This window comes from Podarcis filfolensis (genome assembly GCF_964270895.1).
Source record: "Podarcis filfolensis genome assembly, chromosome: 2".
NCBI lineage: Eukaryota > Metazoa > Chordata > Lepidosauria > Squamata > Lacertidae > Podarcis > Podarcis filfolensis.
In genome coordinates this window covers 90,051,963-90,068,587 of record NC_139605.1, presented here as the reverse complement: position 1 = coordinate 90,068,587, position 16,625 = coordinate 90,051,963, and the positions used below count along the sequence as shown (strand labels likewise).

Below are 16,625 nucleotides of genomic sequence, written 5' to 3'. Positions count from 1 at the left end.
GTAGGCAAACGAAGGCCTGGGGGCTGGATCCAACCCAATTGCCTTCTAAATCCAGCCCGCGGACAGTCCGGGAATCACTGTGTTTTGACATGAGTATTTAAAACGCTTTTATTTAAAATGCATCTCTGGGTTATTTGTGGGCCCTGCCTGGTGTTTTTACATGAGTAGAATGTGTGCTTTTATTAAAGATGCATCTCTGGGTTATTTGTGGGGCATAGGAATTCGTTCATCACCCCCCCAAAATATAGTCTGGCCCCCAACAAGGTCTGAGGGACAGTGGACCGGCACCCTGCTGAAAAAGTTTGCTGACCCCTGCTCTACTGCTTAAACTGAAATCCGCAAACATTACATTTTCATCAGTTGTCCTGTTAATCTATTCTCAATTTCTCTGGTGTATGTTGCGTATATTCGCCAAAGCAATAAGATTTGGTGGCAGGAAAAACAGACAGCTTGCTTTTTTTAAAAAAAAGCCAGATGCTTGCAATTCATGTACAGCTTGAACATATCCCCTTTAAAAATCTGTGCATGAAATGGGGAGAGGGAACAATTTATAACATTGGTGTCATTCGCCTGTGATAGACTTCCCAGTGTTTTTCAAGGTAAGATTAAATACTTTGCAGTGCTGGAGTGCCTTGCATAGTTAACCATTTACTCAGTCCCATATCTCCAGAGCAGGTACTAACTTACCTGTTCTTAATTAACTATTTGTGTTCCATGTGGGAAAGTGTTTGTCTGGGTGGTATGCTGCCTAGATGGAGTGTTTGCTTGTGAAGGACCCTTGTAGGTAGTGTAAAACTGTCAGATTAATTGACATTTTAATGGGAAAAGTTCCAGAACCCTGTAATTTAAAGCATATTAAATCTAATATTCAAATTTTCAGCGTCTTAGTGAAGGTGGTAGAAAAGCCCATTAACTACAATCTTAGGGATATGTTCAGCTCACTGTGTGGAGTAATTCAGTAATGACTCAGTAGAATGCCACTTTCTCAATGAGTTTATCAAACCTTCTTGATGATGAGAAACTGCTCTTTCCATTTTTAATTGGCAAGATTTGTGTGTGCGCACATGCAAATTTCTTAGAAACCTTTTTCTTGTCTCATCCCCCCCTTTTTTACTATAGGTTGCGTTCAGCTAACTTTTACCTAGAGTTAACACATTGAAGCTATTGTACAAATGGGAGGTTGAGGTGTAATTAGGGATGTTTACTTTGGGGTGCATAGTTCATGTGTGGGGCTTTTAAGACAGGAAACGGTGCCTTTCATAATTAAACCAACCACTTCTAAGGCTTGTGCCTCTTCCTGCACCAGCGTAAGTCTATCCTACTCTAATGATAGAAACCTTCTATCCTAAAGTGCTGGAATGCTCTGTCTACCCCTCCTTTGCTGTGAAATCTCATCCACCCACGTAGTGCAGCCAAATTCATGGCATTTCTAAGTCAAATCCATGCCCTCGATGACTCATTAGTAGTGACACAATGCTGGCAACTTTTGTGTGAACATGGATGTACATTGTCTAAGCAGTTCTGTCCTTGCTCAGTTCTAGAATTATTATTATTTTCCAGGTTGGCTGGGAAGCCGGTATAAAATCTTGGCTGGTATGGAAACACTGGGTTTCCACTGCTCTGCTGCACCTGCAAAGGCTGAACTTGTAGATGTGGCTGTCAGTGCAGTGTGTGGTTATAGCCACAAGCTGTTCTTAATTGTTTCTGGGATTTCCTACCCCCCTTCTGGGACTTTTGTTCATGCAGTACATCAAAAGCAGTTTCTCTGTCTGTGTATATTGAATAGCATGACAAAGGAAGTGATAACTTACTGAGTGCAATTTTGGCTTCTTAAAAATAAGAAAAGAAGTTGTCATACTCTATGGCGTATTTGTCTACAGAACAGAATGGAAAACAGAACTTCCTGATTGTAGATTCTGCTTTTCAGCTGTAGCCCTCAAAGTGGCTCCTGCGGAGGGAGACAAATCAGCTGTAATAGAAGCAGGTGTTTGGTGCTGGTGTCTTTGCCTCCTTCCCTCTCCTCTGCATCCCTTGTGACTGGGTAGTCTGTTGGTATCAGGGGAAGAGGTCATATTATTGGTAACCCTTGGCTTCTGAACGGAGATACAAAAGCTAGTTGGAATTTTCCCTTGCACAGCACTTAACTGTTGGGCGGTTCAACAGTTCAACAAATCCAACATTGCAGGGGTCAGGCAACCTGGCTTGGCTTATCCCGAGAATAAATTCCCCAGTATTTCAACAGTTCCTTCTTGCAAGGTGTCTGCTCTCTGGGTACAATTTCAAGTGCCACCCATGCTGGATTAGGCACTCCGCCCTGGTTTTGAAATAGTGTAATAATAGAATTGTGGAGGGAAGGAAAAAGGTGGAGCATAGCACAAAGTTTGTAGCGGGTGGGGGTGGACTGGGGAGGAGAAATCCTGAGCAAGTGTAAGGAAAACAGTACTGTGGTACCTCGGGTTAAGTACTTAATTCGTTCTGGAGGTCCATTCTTAACCTGAAACTGTTCTTAACCTGAAGCACCGCTTTAGCTAATGGGGCCTCCCGCTGCCGCCATGCCGCCAGAGCATGATTTCTATTCTCGTCCTGAAGCAAAGTTCTTAACGCAAGGTAATATTTCTGGGTTAGCGGAGTCTGTTACCTGAAGCGTATGTAACCTGAAGTGTATGTAACCCGAGGTACCACTGTATACTTTAGTAAAGACATTACTTTTCAGATCTGAAACCATTAGTAAGGGGCAATGCTCCTTATATCATTATATCATTATTTCACAGAGTGGCTCTTCTAGTGGTGTCTTCTCTCTTATTTCAACACCCCCCACCCCCTGTTTTTAAAAATATTTTTAACCCTCCTCCTGCTGGACAGTAGATAAAGGCTGTACAATAAGGACTGGGGTTTATGATGGCAGCGAGAGAGCTATGACACCCACATCCAAGAACCTTTGGGATGGATGTGCGGGTGCTCCAAGAGACTGAGCTGTGAATTGGAAAGTCCCCGGTTCAAATCTTGCCTCTGCTAGGAACTCACAAAGTGGCTTTAGGCAAGCTGCTCTCTTGGCTTCAGTCCCTGCATCTGCAATACAGGGGATAATAATAGAGACGTGTATAGTTATTGTTTTTTATTAAGTTTTAAAACTGGATCGTGCCCGTGAAGCGCTTCGAACACTTAAGACTTCATATTGTTTTAAGTATCACATGGGAACAAGCTCTTGGTGGTTTTCAGCAGATGCACAGTGTAACATTGAGCCTCCAAGCCTTTCAAATTGCATCAGATCCAAGGGTTAGGATTGGTGGATTCTCTGACTGCGGTTCCCATGTATTACTACTGCAGCAGGGAAGGAATGCTTTGAAACTGAACCTCCCCCCTCCCGCCCCAAATGGCATGACCTCTTGCCCTTCCAGCTGCAATGGTAGTCCTGTTGAGGCCATTTCCCACTTCGAACCAAAATCTAGCCCCTCCAACATTCTCTGCCTCCCCCCTTTTTTTTCTATTCTAAAGACAAGTCTTAAAACCTGCTGACTTTCAGGTCGTCTTTAAAAATAAAAGAGACATATTAAATACCCTGTTAATGCAGCTCCTAAAAGCCAGCATTTTATTTTCATACACTTGCAGTGCTGGCAATCTGGAGTGCTGTCCAACCTTCGTTTAAAACAGGCACCCCGAAACTCGGCCCTCCAGATGTTTTGGGGCTACAACTCCGCATTGCAAGAAGCCCAGCAGAAGCAGCCTGCAAGTATTGTGCTCCAGGCTGGAGTCTTGGCTGATGGGCTGAGCTGCTTAGTCATAGGTTTCTGCTGCTAGGTAGGGCAGCATCACACTGCCAGAGAGGCAGGCTGGAGTCCTTCATAGTTTCTCTTTGCAGCTTTATTAAGGTTGAGGTATTTTGACGTTCCTGCAGATAAAAGCAAAGCAGATGTGAGCACTTGAAAGGAAGCCATATATGATGTGTGGTTTTACCTAGAGTAGTTCCATTGAACCTAACGAGCATGACTGAGTTAGATGCATTCATTTCAGTAGGTCTGCTCTGTGTAAACCTAGTTGAATACCACCCATTGGCTTTTGAGTTGAGGTTGAATTTTATAGGTCTACAAATATTTGCCAGAGTAAATGCCAGCATGTGCCAATTTTAAAAACAAGGCTCTGAGCCCACCTTACTTCTCTGAACATACTGGCATTTAATGGCTTCTTATTTTGAGTTGCTTGCTAGGCGCTTTTGTGTTTAGTTTCTTCCCTTTAAATTGTGTCCCTGTTACAGGTGGGCAGACAAATTTGTTAAAACAGTTTTATATTGATCTGTTTTCTGTTGAGCTGGATAGCTGTATTGGTAGAGCGCAAGTCTCTTAATCTCAGGGTTGTTGGGTGATTCTCAATAAATAAACTGTTATCTTAGAAAGGACTTGCCAAAACTGTTTACTTTCAATGCCAGTCCTGAATATCCTTTGGTGGGAAGACTCTATCCAGTGTGCTGCCTGAAGAGCAGTTCTGCTTGCAGCTTTTACAGTCAAACCTCAGTTCCCGAATGCCTCCGTTATCGTACGTTTCGGCTCCCCGGACACTGAAAACCCGGAAGTAAATGCTCCGGTTTTTGAACAACTTTTGGAAGCAGAACGTGCTATGCGGCTTCTGCTTGAGTGCAAGAAGCTCTTGCAACCAATCGGAAGCCACGCCTCGGTTGCTGAACATTTTGAAAGTCAAAGGGTCTTCCGGAATGGATTACCTTTGACATCAGAGGTTTGATTGTATTTGGCTCTGTTGTCTTGTTTACAATGGCATGTTTGCTGGGAGCAGTATTCCTCTGCCATTCAGACCATTGCAAGGAACATTGTGGCAAGTGAGTGCCTTGCAGGAATCTGCTGTCAGCCGGATGGGGAAGTTTAGGATGAAACTCTTCAAGGAAAATAAAGGCGGGGTACCTCCCTCTTAGTTTGTCTCATGTAAAGCTCTGTGGGGCAGGCATGTCTCGACTGGCGGTGTTAAGTTCGCTGATTGGCAAAGCTCAGCTACCAGACAGGCTGGTTCACCTGTGTTTTACCTAACTGGAAGCATTCCACTTAATTCAGGGGTTCCTTGCTTTCTTCTGTGTCTCCTCACCTGCTCCGTTAATTGATGTAAACACAGGCTGTGTCTCATTGACTAAGCAGTTGTGAAAATCTGATTCACCACTGGCTAGACTTCTGCTCATCCCTCTCCCCTTCTGAAGGAGAATTCTGCAAAGCAGCTGTTCCCCTCACAGTTGTTAAAAAAACCTCAACAACAATGGCAGAAGTGAGTGAAACAGCTGCCAATGTAAATCCTTTCAGTTTTGTGCTGGAGTTGGCCTGCTGGTTTACCACTACTTCTAATTGCAGGCAGAACTCCCAACCGAAAAGTGTATTTCTGTGTTTTTATATTTTCCACCTGATCCGAAAAGGAAACAAAAGCGCTCTTAAAAGTGAAAGTTGCTGCTGATCACCTTCTGAGTTTCTCTCTCTCTCTCTGCTAAGGCACTATTACAAGAAGTCCATTGTTCTCTCTTCTTCCCTTCCCCCACCCCCATTCAAGGTACACCTGCTCCTCTGGTCTCTTGGTGCATGTGATGTAAAATAGAGCCAGGCATGCAGTTTCTGTCTCTCTCTCTCTTTAAAATCTGAAATGAATGCATGTAAGTGCAAGCTAAAATGTGCAAATAAATCTTTGTAATCAGCCTCATTCATTATAATCTGTAATCACACCTGCAACGCTATAAAGAGCTAGGAAGCTGTGGTCAATGTTCATGGAACTAAGAAATAAGTAGTATTAGATGGAATGTAGTACATTAACACAAATATTATTTGTGTAGCTGAAGCCATTACAGAAGATAGGTGGAATGTAAAAAATTGTGAGTCTAGTTCTGCTTATTCAAGGACGCTAAATCAGCTACTGCCACACTCTCCTTTGCACTGTAAAAAAGCCGGGGGGGGGGGATGTTAGATAGTGACTCAAAGGGGGTGTGAATGATGCAGAACTGGGAGGAGAGGGGAAATTGGAGGACAGGGGACACCTTGTGAAAGCAGAAGAGGCTTCCATTTATGTGACATGCTCTTTGGATCCGAGCCATTTTTCCTATTTTATGCCCTTCCCCAAAGCCGGAGGCAACGGGACAGTTAAGCACTGTCTCTATGAATCCATGTTCCTTAAAGGACATGGATAGAAATAGTTTTTTTAATTAAAAAAACCTGGATTTTAAATGGTTGTTTTAAACTATGTTTACTATTACCACCACCACATAGAAAGCACCTAGTATTTTCTAAGCACTGTAGAGAGATTAAAAGATAAGGCGCTCCCTGCCCGCAGGCTCAGTCTAGTGGATATGACACAAAAGGAAACAAGGAGCTGGGAGGGAAGAGGAAAGCTAGCGAACTGAGGCGCCAGTTATTGAAGCTACATAGTTGCAGCAGCAGCATCTGATGTGGTCAGGTGGGCCTTCCTGCCTTTAAGTACAGAGATGTAATACCTGTAGCCCTCTGTCACCTAGCTGATGACAGAAGATAATCGACCGTCTGCTGCCTGCAACTGGCATTTGGAGCCAAGTGTTCTTTTCTGGTGGTTGGGTAGGGGCGAACCAAGTTTTCTGTAGCTTCTGCTGCTACGGCCAAATTATGAGCCAATCTTGTTGTGTTTTCCTTCTAAAAATCTGATTTAAAGTGTCATCGATATTGAACCTTTTAAACTGAAGCCATTAGATTGTGTTTTCCTGTTAAAAACAAAAATGGAGGGGGAACCAACGTATTTTCCCGTCTATAAGATGCTCCCTATTTTGGGGGACTCAGATTTAAGAAAACGGGGGGGGGGGGGAGAGAGAGACGTATCAGTGTATAAGACACCCCCTAATTTTTGACATTTTTTTAAATGGGAAAAAACTAGCCTTATAGACAGAAAAATACGGTAATCTGATGCAGTCAAGTATTGCAAATATGGCCTATTCTCATTTTAAGTTTTTCTGCTGGGCCCATGTCTTGACGTATCATTATTAATATTATTTATTTCTATCCTGCTTTTTATTCAAATAAATACCAAAGCGGCTCACAAAAAAAGATGAAAATAAAATAATGGAACATCAAAAATACAGCATAAATTGTATAGAATACTTTACAAATCATCAGTAAAACAATCACAAATCACAAACATGGCGTGGGGGCCATGATGGCTTTTGTCTCCCTGGCAGTAAGTATCCCAACAACAACTACCATCTATGTAACACTATTAACAAAACAACTAAGAAATAAGCTAAACATCACCGTTACACCAAAAATAATAATATAGGATTCACAAAGGTACTGCAGCATTCATATCTATGAAACAATATTGACAACCTTAACAAAATAGCAACAAAACAAACAAAGCCCTGTTGAATTTGTACACATACTTGCCTCACCACCATGACTCATAAACTTTCATTCTATTCAGTGCATCAAAATACACTGGCACATAATGTTCCTGGCAGCAATTCCCTTCTGAAGGATTCTTGCGATGGAGGTGGTCAGCACAAAGATACTCTCCCCTCACATCCTTTCTGCCACTATGACACTTCCATTTTCATAACAGAAAAATGGAATACCAGAATAAGACGAGGCTGCAATTTGGAGGTTAGGTGATACTCTGACATGTGTTCAACTATGATTAAAAATATCATTAGTTAACATATCTACATGATCAGTGTGGGAATGATAAAATACTTGAAATATCACATTAGACCTGTTACGGTAAAAATCTGGGTGCGAGGCTGCTCTGCCACCCAGCTCGTCGGACTAAGTCCACGGGTCCCTGCGGAGGAAAATGAGCTCAGCCGGAGACAGGAGCAAGCTGCAGAAGATCCACGTTTATTGCGCAACAGGTTCAAGGCGAGATTGAACAGCGAGAAAGGGGTGACATAAATTTTTGAAACTTCCCTCCATGTCCCAGAATACAGTGCAAAACACATCCCAGTTACATCATGAATACATTAAGAAGAGGTTGGGTTACACAGATTACATCATGAATACATTAAGAAGAGGTTGGGTTACACAGGATTAACATATGGAGGAGGGAGGGGGGAATATGCAGAGCTGGAGATATGCGCAGATAAGCACATCCTGATGAGAAGGCAATGGTCCATGTACTGGCATTTCCTGGAGGAAAGGCTTGGCAGAGTGATTTGACAGGATTAGGGTCTTGACACCTTGCTTGAGGGATTATGGAGGACAGGGGAGGTGTGATGGAGTCCTAGAGAAATTGAGCAAATTGGCACGTTGATTTTCTATGAATTTTATAGATTTTAGTCCCTTTTGACATTGACAATTGGAAATAAATTGATATATTGTAGCGAAGAAGAAGGTGAAGAAGACATGCCCCCCCTTCCGTATCAGACCCTTGAAACCCTTTTCCAGTTTTCTTAGGGAAAACGCCTTAAAATTATTACATTACCATCACAAGGCACTAGCTTCTCTAGAGCCTTGGAGATAACAATCGTGTATTTCACTAAGATTGTTTTGCTGAGTCTACCTTTTTATGCCTTAAAATTACCTAAACTCTGCAGTTTGTAAATTCCTCAGATTATTAATATTTATGACTCTACCAACCCTGTACTGTATTGACATTTACTTCCATAGCATATAACACTTCTGGGAAGTTCTGGGCTCTTGTTCTACAATCCTAAAAGTCCTGTTGAAGTCTGGCTTTCCATTGAGTAGACATGTACTGTATAGGATTGCTCTGTAAGTCTTTAAATCTTGCTAAATGCATAAATACAAATAATTTTTGTATTTACAGTCACAACCGCCCGTTTTTCAGTAAGCATAAATAATTCTGTAGTGTGATAGACATGTGATTAAAGACACAGACTTTAATTTGTTACTCCAATAAAATCTTTAATAAATATGTGAACTACAAAATAAGCAACTTTGAAAGATTAAGAAGTTAGGAGAGCACTTCAGTATCCCAGGACTCTCTGAAGACTTTTCAGATCCGCACTGTATTATTCTCTTCCTCCAACAATAAAATCCTTGAAAGACAGACTACAGTGTGAAATTCCTGAAGTATAATTGTTATCAGTTAGTTTGAGCCCTGAATGAATACAATCAGGATAAGGATTTTCACTCCCACTTAGTCAAATTAACGTAACAAAGCTAGGAAGATCTATTGTCACAAATAGCTGCAATTCTGTATGGTTACTGTGCTTGCTATGTTCAGAGATGAGCTTTGCACAGAGACACTGCAAACTCTACTCATGATCTTTTGACCTCACTATTTATGTTTTTCTGCCTCTCTAAGCCAACAGAGGATAACACTTCATGCAACTAACAAAGTGCATGCCCAAAACCTTAAGGCACCGTGAATCTCTAAAGGGTCACAAGACTCTTGCAGATCTGCTTGCTGCAGCAAACTAGAATGACTAGTAGCCCTTATGCTGTGGAATTATCTCACTTCTGAGTCACTGCCTTCCTCTTTCCAGCTGAACTTCAACATTTCCCCCCCTTTTAAAGGGAAGCCGGGTTTTACAGGCCATACATAAGTACTTGGGGAACGGATTGGCAGTTGTGCTTGCTTGCTTCTTGTCTATAAACTAGCATGTGCATATATGAACAGAGTCAAAATATTGCACATGTTTTTTTCTGTACTGCTAAAGCTGTCTTTTAATTGCCATGGATGACAATATTCTTGCACCTTTAAAATTTGTTCAGGGCTTTCTTGTGTGTGAATCTAAAGCAAGGCCGCGCAGATCAAGAAACCAGAACAGGGGCCTGAAGCACATTGCTGCCCTTGAACTGTGACAAAAGTGCAATAAAGACATGTTAGAGCGGGGGACGATGAGGCATTCCTCCAGTCCACAATCCCAAGCCCTTCTTAAGGTAGCACCCTTGGCTACAGTACTAGGAACGGCCTATTGAATAAGGCAATGAGGTGAAAATGGACTCTTCCCAACTGGCATAGTTGTGCTCTGGCTTGGCTTAGACTGCTCAGATGGTATATGGGAAACTGAAATGGGACCAGTGTCCCTCTTAGGCTCTGGAGATGGAGAACTTGCTGTCCCTCCAGATAATGTTGTTGAACTCCAGCTCCCATCAGCCCCAGCAGTCATGGCCAGTTGTCAAGGATGATGGGAGTTGAAGTCCAACAGCATTTGGAGGACTCCAAGTCCCCCACCTCTGCCTTTGATACTCAAGGCCTCTGCCTTCGCTAGCAACTCCCATCAGCATGGAATGATGGATGTGCAGGTTCCCCATCCCTGCACACAGGCATGATCTGTTGAACCTCTGCCTTGTAGTTTCCTGCAGTGATCCCGACTGGAAACCACTGGGTCAGTTTCTCTTCATGTCCACAGTGCTTGCTCAGCTACTCTTGTCCTGTACTAGGCTGACGTTTTTGCTGAGGAAATGTTGACTTTATTCCGGCACTCAAATAGCTGCTGTCCCTCAGGCGTGGTCTTACTGTTTGGCTGCCTTGTGGCCTTTGGGCTCCTTTTGAAACGAAGGGAAGAAACACTTCCATGTGTTTTATTGGTGGCTTCTCAGAAATGCCATGCGGGGTGAGGTCATAGTTCTGTGGTGAAGCATGTCTTTGGAGGCCACAGTCTGGGGTTCGATTCTTTGATGTCTATGGTTAGAGGGCTTCTGGCAGCGGGGAAGACAGGTCTTTTGAAGCACCAAGCTGCAAAGAAGAATGTGGCAATGTTCAGAAGGCCAGCTGCTTCTGTTTACGTTACTGGGACCGCTTCCCCAAAAGGAGACCCTCACAGTGCTTCTGAAATAAAACATAATGTTTGTTCCTACGCAGCTGGATCTTTGTGTGCTGGTTTTGTTGTCCTGAGACACTGCAATTACGGGGTGCTGTTGTCAAGGAAGGCTTAACTAGGCTATGTGGGTTATTGATCTGACTCTGTGTAAGATGGCAACAGCAGACCTTCCAGCGAATGGGTGTCAGCTTTTGTGGCTAGCTGTGTTTACAGAGCAGAGGAAGTGCCATGTAAGGTGGCTGTGGCTTTGTTTTCTCAAATAATGCAGACTCTCTTCTGCCTGAGAAGATGGATTCACATAAACAAAGCGAAAATGAGAGTTCAGGAAATAGCTCTAAGTTACTTGGAAACCAATCTCTCTCCCGCTCGTGCTGAAGCCATGGTGGTTGGATTGCACAGTAAACCTTTGAAAGTCTGTTCTGTTCAGTACCTTTTAAAAACTGGTTTAAAATGGGTTCCCTAAATCTTGTTCTAGAAGTAAAAATTGTTGACGTAAACCCCCTCTGCCAAACTTAATCCAAAATGGTACCTTATCTTGACTATATTGTCTGACTTCAGGATTGAGGTATATTAATGATGGAAGGAAAATAGTGATTGCTCTGGTGCAAGTATTATTTGGCTTCAGCTGCTTTTTTGTCTGCAGTAATTGTCTTTTGTGCTTCAATTCCCAACAGACTGTTGAACATGGCTTCCCGCACCAGCCCAGCGCACTGGGCTATAGCTCTTTCCTCCATCTCATGGCTATCGGGACCCGATCAGGAGCCATCAAACTGTATCCTTTTCATTCATTTCTGAGCTGCATAATGGCTTTTCAGCAGCAGCAGTAGGTATGTCAAAATGTGTAGAGATAGTATTTATGTGGTGCTTCCTTCAAAGGGCTTTGCATTTGTAGAATCAGTAATCCTAACAATCGCATTATCCCCATATTGCTTTCTTTTCTCAGATTACCTAGTAGGTTGTCGTTAATGTAAGTTTTGAACCTAGATAATCAGTTCAATTGCACCTCTGATAATGAGGGCCTCTGGTGATCAGCTCTTGTGCAATGTACTAAAATTGTTGTGGAAGCTACTCTTGAGCTAATTTGGTCTAGTGGAAAGTGGTGCTTGTAGATAAATAGCTTTATCGCCCACATTCCAAGTCTGTTTTAAATATCCTGACACAGAGGAAGAGTTCATTTTTAGCACAGTGCAATATTTGTGGTTTGAATTTTGAGTCATAAATAAATCTTTGGCTTTCCTGTCTTGGTAGTCCTAAAATACTGGGCTAAGCAACAAAGTGCTTTGAAGGTGCTTTCCTTTTATCCAGCCTCAGTGCAGAATATACATGAACACAAATCTGTTTCTAGTGGCACTGAGCCAGCTTAGGGTAGGGGAAGTGAACTGTTACTCTTTCACTGAGGGACAATCTGAGTCCTTTCCAACGACACTGCCATTTTCCAGCAACACGTCTCTCTGGAAGACTCTTGCAAGCAAGCATTGGGCCATCTGTCTCCTGATGATGGATTTAAATGGAATTGCAGCACCCGGAAGACAAGAATAGATGGGCTCCTGTCACTCCATCTTGCCCAACTTCCAAAAGTGCCACATAAGCAGGCTCTCCCAACTTTTGAATTTAAAATCAAGTAGATGTCTGTCTGCATTACAGTAATCTGCTAACGAATTTCAAAATGGGTTCCCGGACAACTCTTGTCTCCTTATCTGTTACTAGCAAATGTTTCAGCAAGCCTTTGCTGCATGGTACACTTGCCTCTTAGTCTATGCCAGGCTTCCTCAACCTCGGCCCTCCAGATGTTTTGAGACTACAATTCCCATCATCCCTGACCACTGGTCCTGCTAGCTAGGGATCATGGGAGTTGTAGGCCAACAACATCTGGAGGGCCGAGGTTGAGGGAGCCTGGTCTATGCCCAGTGGCGTAGCGTGGGGGGTGCAGGGGGTGCCGGCCGCACCGGGCGCAACATCTGGGGTTAGGGCAAATCCACGGGTTAGGGGGCGCAAATCCACGGGTTAGGGGGCGCAAATCCACGGGTTAGGGGGCGCAAATTACTTGCCTTGCCCCGGGTGCTGACAACCCACGCTACGCCACTGTCTATGCCAACAGTAAATGGTTGTCTTCGCTTGTTTTGCTTATTATTTATTTATTAAATTTCTATTCTGCCCTTCATTGAAGGATCATAAGGTGGTTTGCAATATAAAAAAACGTAACGTAATAACAAATGAAACAATAGCCCTCACGGTTTAAAAGGCCATAGATCGTTTAATTAGCCAAAGGCCTAGGAGAAGAGGAATGGTTTTTTTGGTCTTGCTCCTAAAGCAAAGGCACCAGATGAGCCTCCCTGGGGAGAGCATTCCACAAATGGGGAGCCACCCCAGAATAGGCCTGTTCTCATGTTGCCACCCTCCAGACCTCTTGTGGAGGGGACACATGAAGAAGGGCCTCAGATGATGATTGCAGGGTCCAGGTCAGTTCATATCTGGTGAGGCAGTCCTGAGCCATTTAAGGCACCTTGAATCGGGCCTGGAAAATAGTTGGCAACCAGTGCAGTTACTGTAATATGCTCAAACCATCTTGCCCCAGTGAGCATCCTGACCACTGAATTTTGCACCAGCTGAATTCTCCAAACGCTATGCGGAGGCAGTCCCAGATATAATGCATTGCAATAATCTAACCTAGACATTACTAGAGCATAGGCAACAGAAGGAAGGTGACTGCTTCTTCTAAGCAGTGATAATGGAAATTACCAGGGGTGACGAGCCTAATACTAGTGCTTTATGGGGAGACATCACAAGTATTCTAGGATAGAACTAATTTGCCACAAAGCGAAGGCAGCAAAAATCAATGTACACATAAATACTATTGACCTCAATCAGTCATTCAGCTACGGCGCTCCAGGGGTTGAGTTCATGGGCTTGCACGAAGAGACCAACACTGTCATGCAAATACATTTCATTCCTGGCCAGGTGAGTAGAATTCCATCTAAATTCTGTGCTTCATACATCAGATATGTTTTCAACTTCCTAGGGTCTGCTCTAGGGTTTCAAGGACTGAGATGGACTTCACCCACTAGCCTCTGTAATGTGAAAACATGATAGATGCCATGATGTTTTTGGCAAAGGGATCCAAAACTACTGAACGTTTTAATTATTGTTCCCACTTTTGAGCGCCTTGGCAAACTCTTGAGTGTGTAGATGTAATTGCAAAAGGAGGATAGATGCCCACCTCCCCCAACAGCCTGCAGTTCCTTACCCAATTCCTCAATATCCAAGGGCAAAAGCTGGTTATGCCTCCTGTTTCAGCACTGATAAGAACCTGACATAAGAAGAGCCTTCTGAATTAGACCAGTGGCATCGTGAGCTGTGTGCAGGTGGCGTGTCGCTTGTTGGATCAACGTCTTAGCAGTGCTTATGACTTTGCCACCCGTGACCCTTATTTGGGCGCTGTATTGAATTCCTAAAGGAAGCCTTTAAATAAACTTGCCGTAGTGAAAGTTTGAATCCTGAGTCTGACGAGGGGAGCCTGGACAAACGAACTTTGAGAAGTCGTTTGTCATTTTAGTCACCCTTCAGGCTGCCATCTCCGTTCTGCAGCAGTCCTAGAATACAAGGGAAAAGAAAAACGATGCTTGATCATTGTTGGAGCCAGAAAACTGCTGTGCACAATTCAACAAGCGTCCTTTGATAAATGCAATTATTGTGGCATAAGCTTTTGTTGGCCAGAGTGTAGGTTCTTGCAGCAATAAATGTATTCTTTAAAGTACTGTAGGACTCGGTTGTTTTCCCTACAATATACTTTAATAGACTCTGCCTCTACTATGTGGCACTGCTTGTAGATTGAAGATCGTTTTTGTGTTCATTTTAAAAACTGGATATACTTGAAGGAGCAAACATCTTGAGGGAGGAGAGCACATCAACTAGCCCTGCACTTAGCAGTCTCAAACCTGATTTTGGTTCTAGACCACTGGGAGTAGTCTGAATATATTTCAAGAATGCTGCTGTGTCACTCTTGCTCATAAACATAAGCCCCAAATCCAGCTGCGGCCAGACAGCTTTTAATTATGCTGGAGGGGATTTGGAATTTGGTTACCGCTTTGGCATTTGTCCTGCATGCACTTTTGTATAGAGAGATGGCTCTCCATGTAGGACAAGTGGATGTGTATATAAAGAGACCCCCTTCTACTTTATTAAGAAACCTGCTGCAGGAGTAATTTCATAAAAGTTGTAACTCAGCAGGTTGACTCTCCCCGAAACTGATGTTTCGGAAGCACACTTTCATGAGTACAAACTCCCAATTATCCTGCAATGTTAGAAGAACCTTCAAATTATTTAAAAGGGTTTTGCTTCTAAGATTGGGAAGGAAGAATTCTGTGTTTGTGAGCATTTTTATTTTAGCATGCTGCCTTTCTCATTTGCCAAGCCTGGGCTGATCTTCATGCCTTAGTGGAATCACATAAAGAGAGAACATTTGGAATGAGCAATAACTCAGAATACTCATGGGAACTGTTACCTGCTGTACTAGGTGTAGCTTCAGCAGACAGTGCTTGGTTTTAAATACTTAAATATTGGCCAGGGTTGGGCTTGTAACAAATATTCTGGGGCACCACTCCTTTAGGATGAAGTCAGGTGAAAAGAATGCAAGGTGAGAAAGAGAGTCACAGAATAGGAGCCACTCGCTCCTAAACAGGGTGGGGATGTGTTTTTCACTCAGAGCTACAAGGAGTTCAAATTATTAGCCCAGCAAAGCTGACAATTGAACGGGTACTTCTCTGGAAGTGCAGAATTTTAACATGACAAAAGAGCACAGAAATGACCGGGTCTCTACATAGAGCACTTGACTCTGTGCTAAGTGAACAAAACAGAAAGAAAGGGCAGGACCAACTGAAAGATTTTGGTGCTCTTCAAGCACAGCATCCTCAGTACTCCCTCTCTCTGACCTAAGAGAAGCAAGACATGCAAACACAGAATTCCCAAACTGCTTCTTTACTCTGTGCAAAGGAGTGGTGATGGTCTTGGGGCCCTGACAGGTACCCAGCCTTGCCACTGCCTGGAGTTTGCTCTGGGGAACAGGAGGTTGATTTAAATAGCAGTCAAGGTGTGTGTGAGTCATGGAAAGTAGTGGCTGATTGTATTGTGGCTCAGGAAAACCTTTACTAAAGTGGAGTTGGAGAGGTGCTAAAGGAGTGACTTAAATATAAGAGATGGAGGTGGTATTTCCAAGAATAGAGAATCAGCACAGATGAAGGCATAAAGATCCTGATCGGAGAAGGTGGAACAGGCCAATTGCTGATGACATACTGCATTACAAAGAGACTCATTCTCAACTAGAATAAGCAATTAGGTATATTCAGGTTCATTTGATTTGTATGATTCTGATATTTACTGGAGCTGAAATTAGTCACCTCCCCTGTCCTTCTCGTCAGTTTTCCTCTGCAAATTCTCACATCAAATATGTGCTGGATGTTGAGAGGGAATTCACAATATCAGCATCTGAAACTGATTTTGCAGTAGCATCCAACATTCAGTTAAAAACATCCTCTTGAATGGACAAAAGCAGATACCAGTTGCAATATGATGTCACACAGGGTTCTGAAGTAATATTTTAAATAATTTTATTTAAACAATATTTAAGCATACAACAATCTAAGCATATAACTTACCAGCATAAGATAATTTACAAAGTTACATAAAAACCTGAAACCTGTATGTCAAATGGCTGGATCTGATTTTGACATTAGAATCCAAACTGCGAAAATATTGAAGATTGTTTTGACGTTTTGATTTAGCTTTGCTTGCAAGGTGCTGTCTTACCATAGAGTTTCCCTCCATAAGGACCTTACCCTATATAGGAGTTTAATATCTCCTGGTCCTGTGCTGAAATCGGCTACCTGTTTCTATTGATTTTTTT

The 16,625-nt window shown here is 42.9% G+C and overlaps 1 protein-coding gene across 9 annotated transcripts in view; it reads left to right on the top strand.

The window, feature by feature from the left end:
* The window catches only part of LLGL2 (LLGL scribble cell polarity complex component 2), a 70,495-nt gene that overhangs the window by 15,894 nt on the left and 37,976 nt on the right, over nt 1-16,625 (top strand). For all 9 annotated transcript variants that reach the window (XR_014544335.1, XM_083598116.1, XM_083598114.1 and 6 more), the window contains exons 3-4: nt 11,401-11,498; nt 13,603-13,684. Coding sequence is in view for 8 of the 9 variants with exons in the window: in XM_083598116.1 (XP_083454242.1) it covers nt 11,401-11,498; nt 13,603-13,684 (180 nt within the window). In the remaining variant the exon portion in view is untranslated. The remainder of the gene's footprint in view (nt 1-11,400; nt 11,499-13,602; nt 13,685-16,625) is intronic.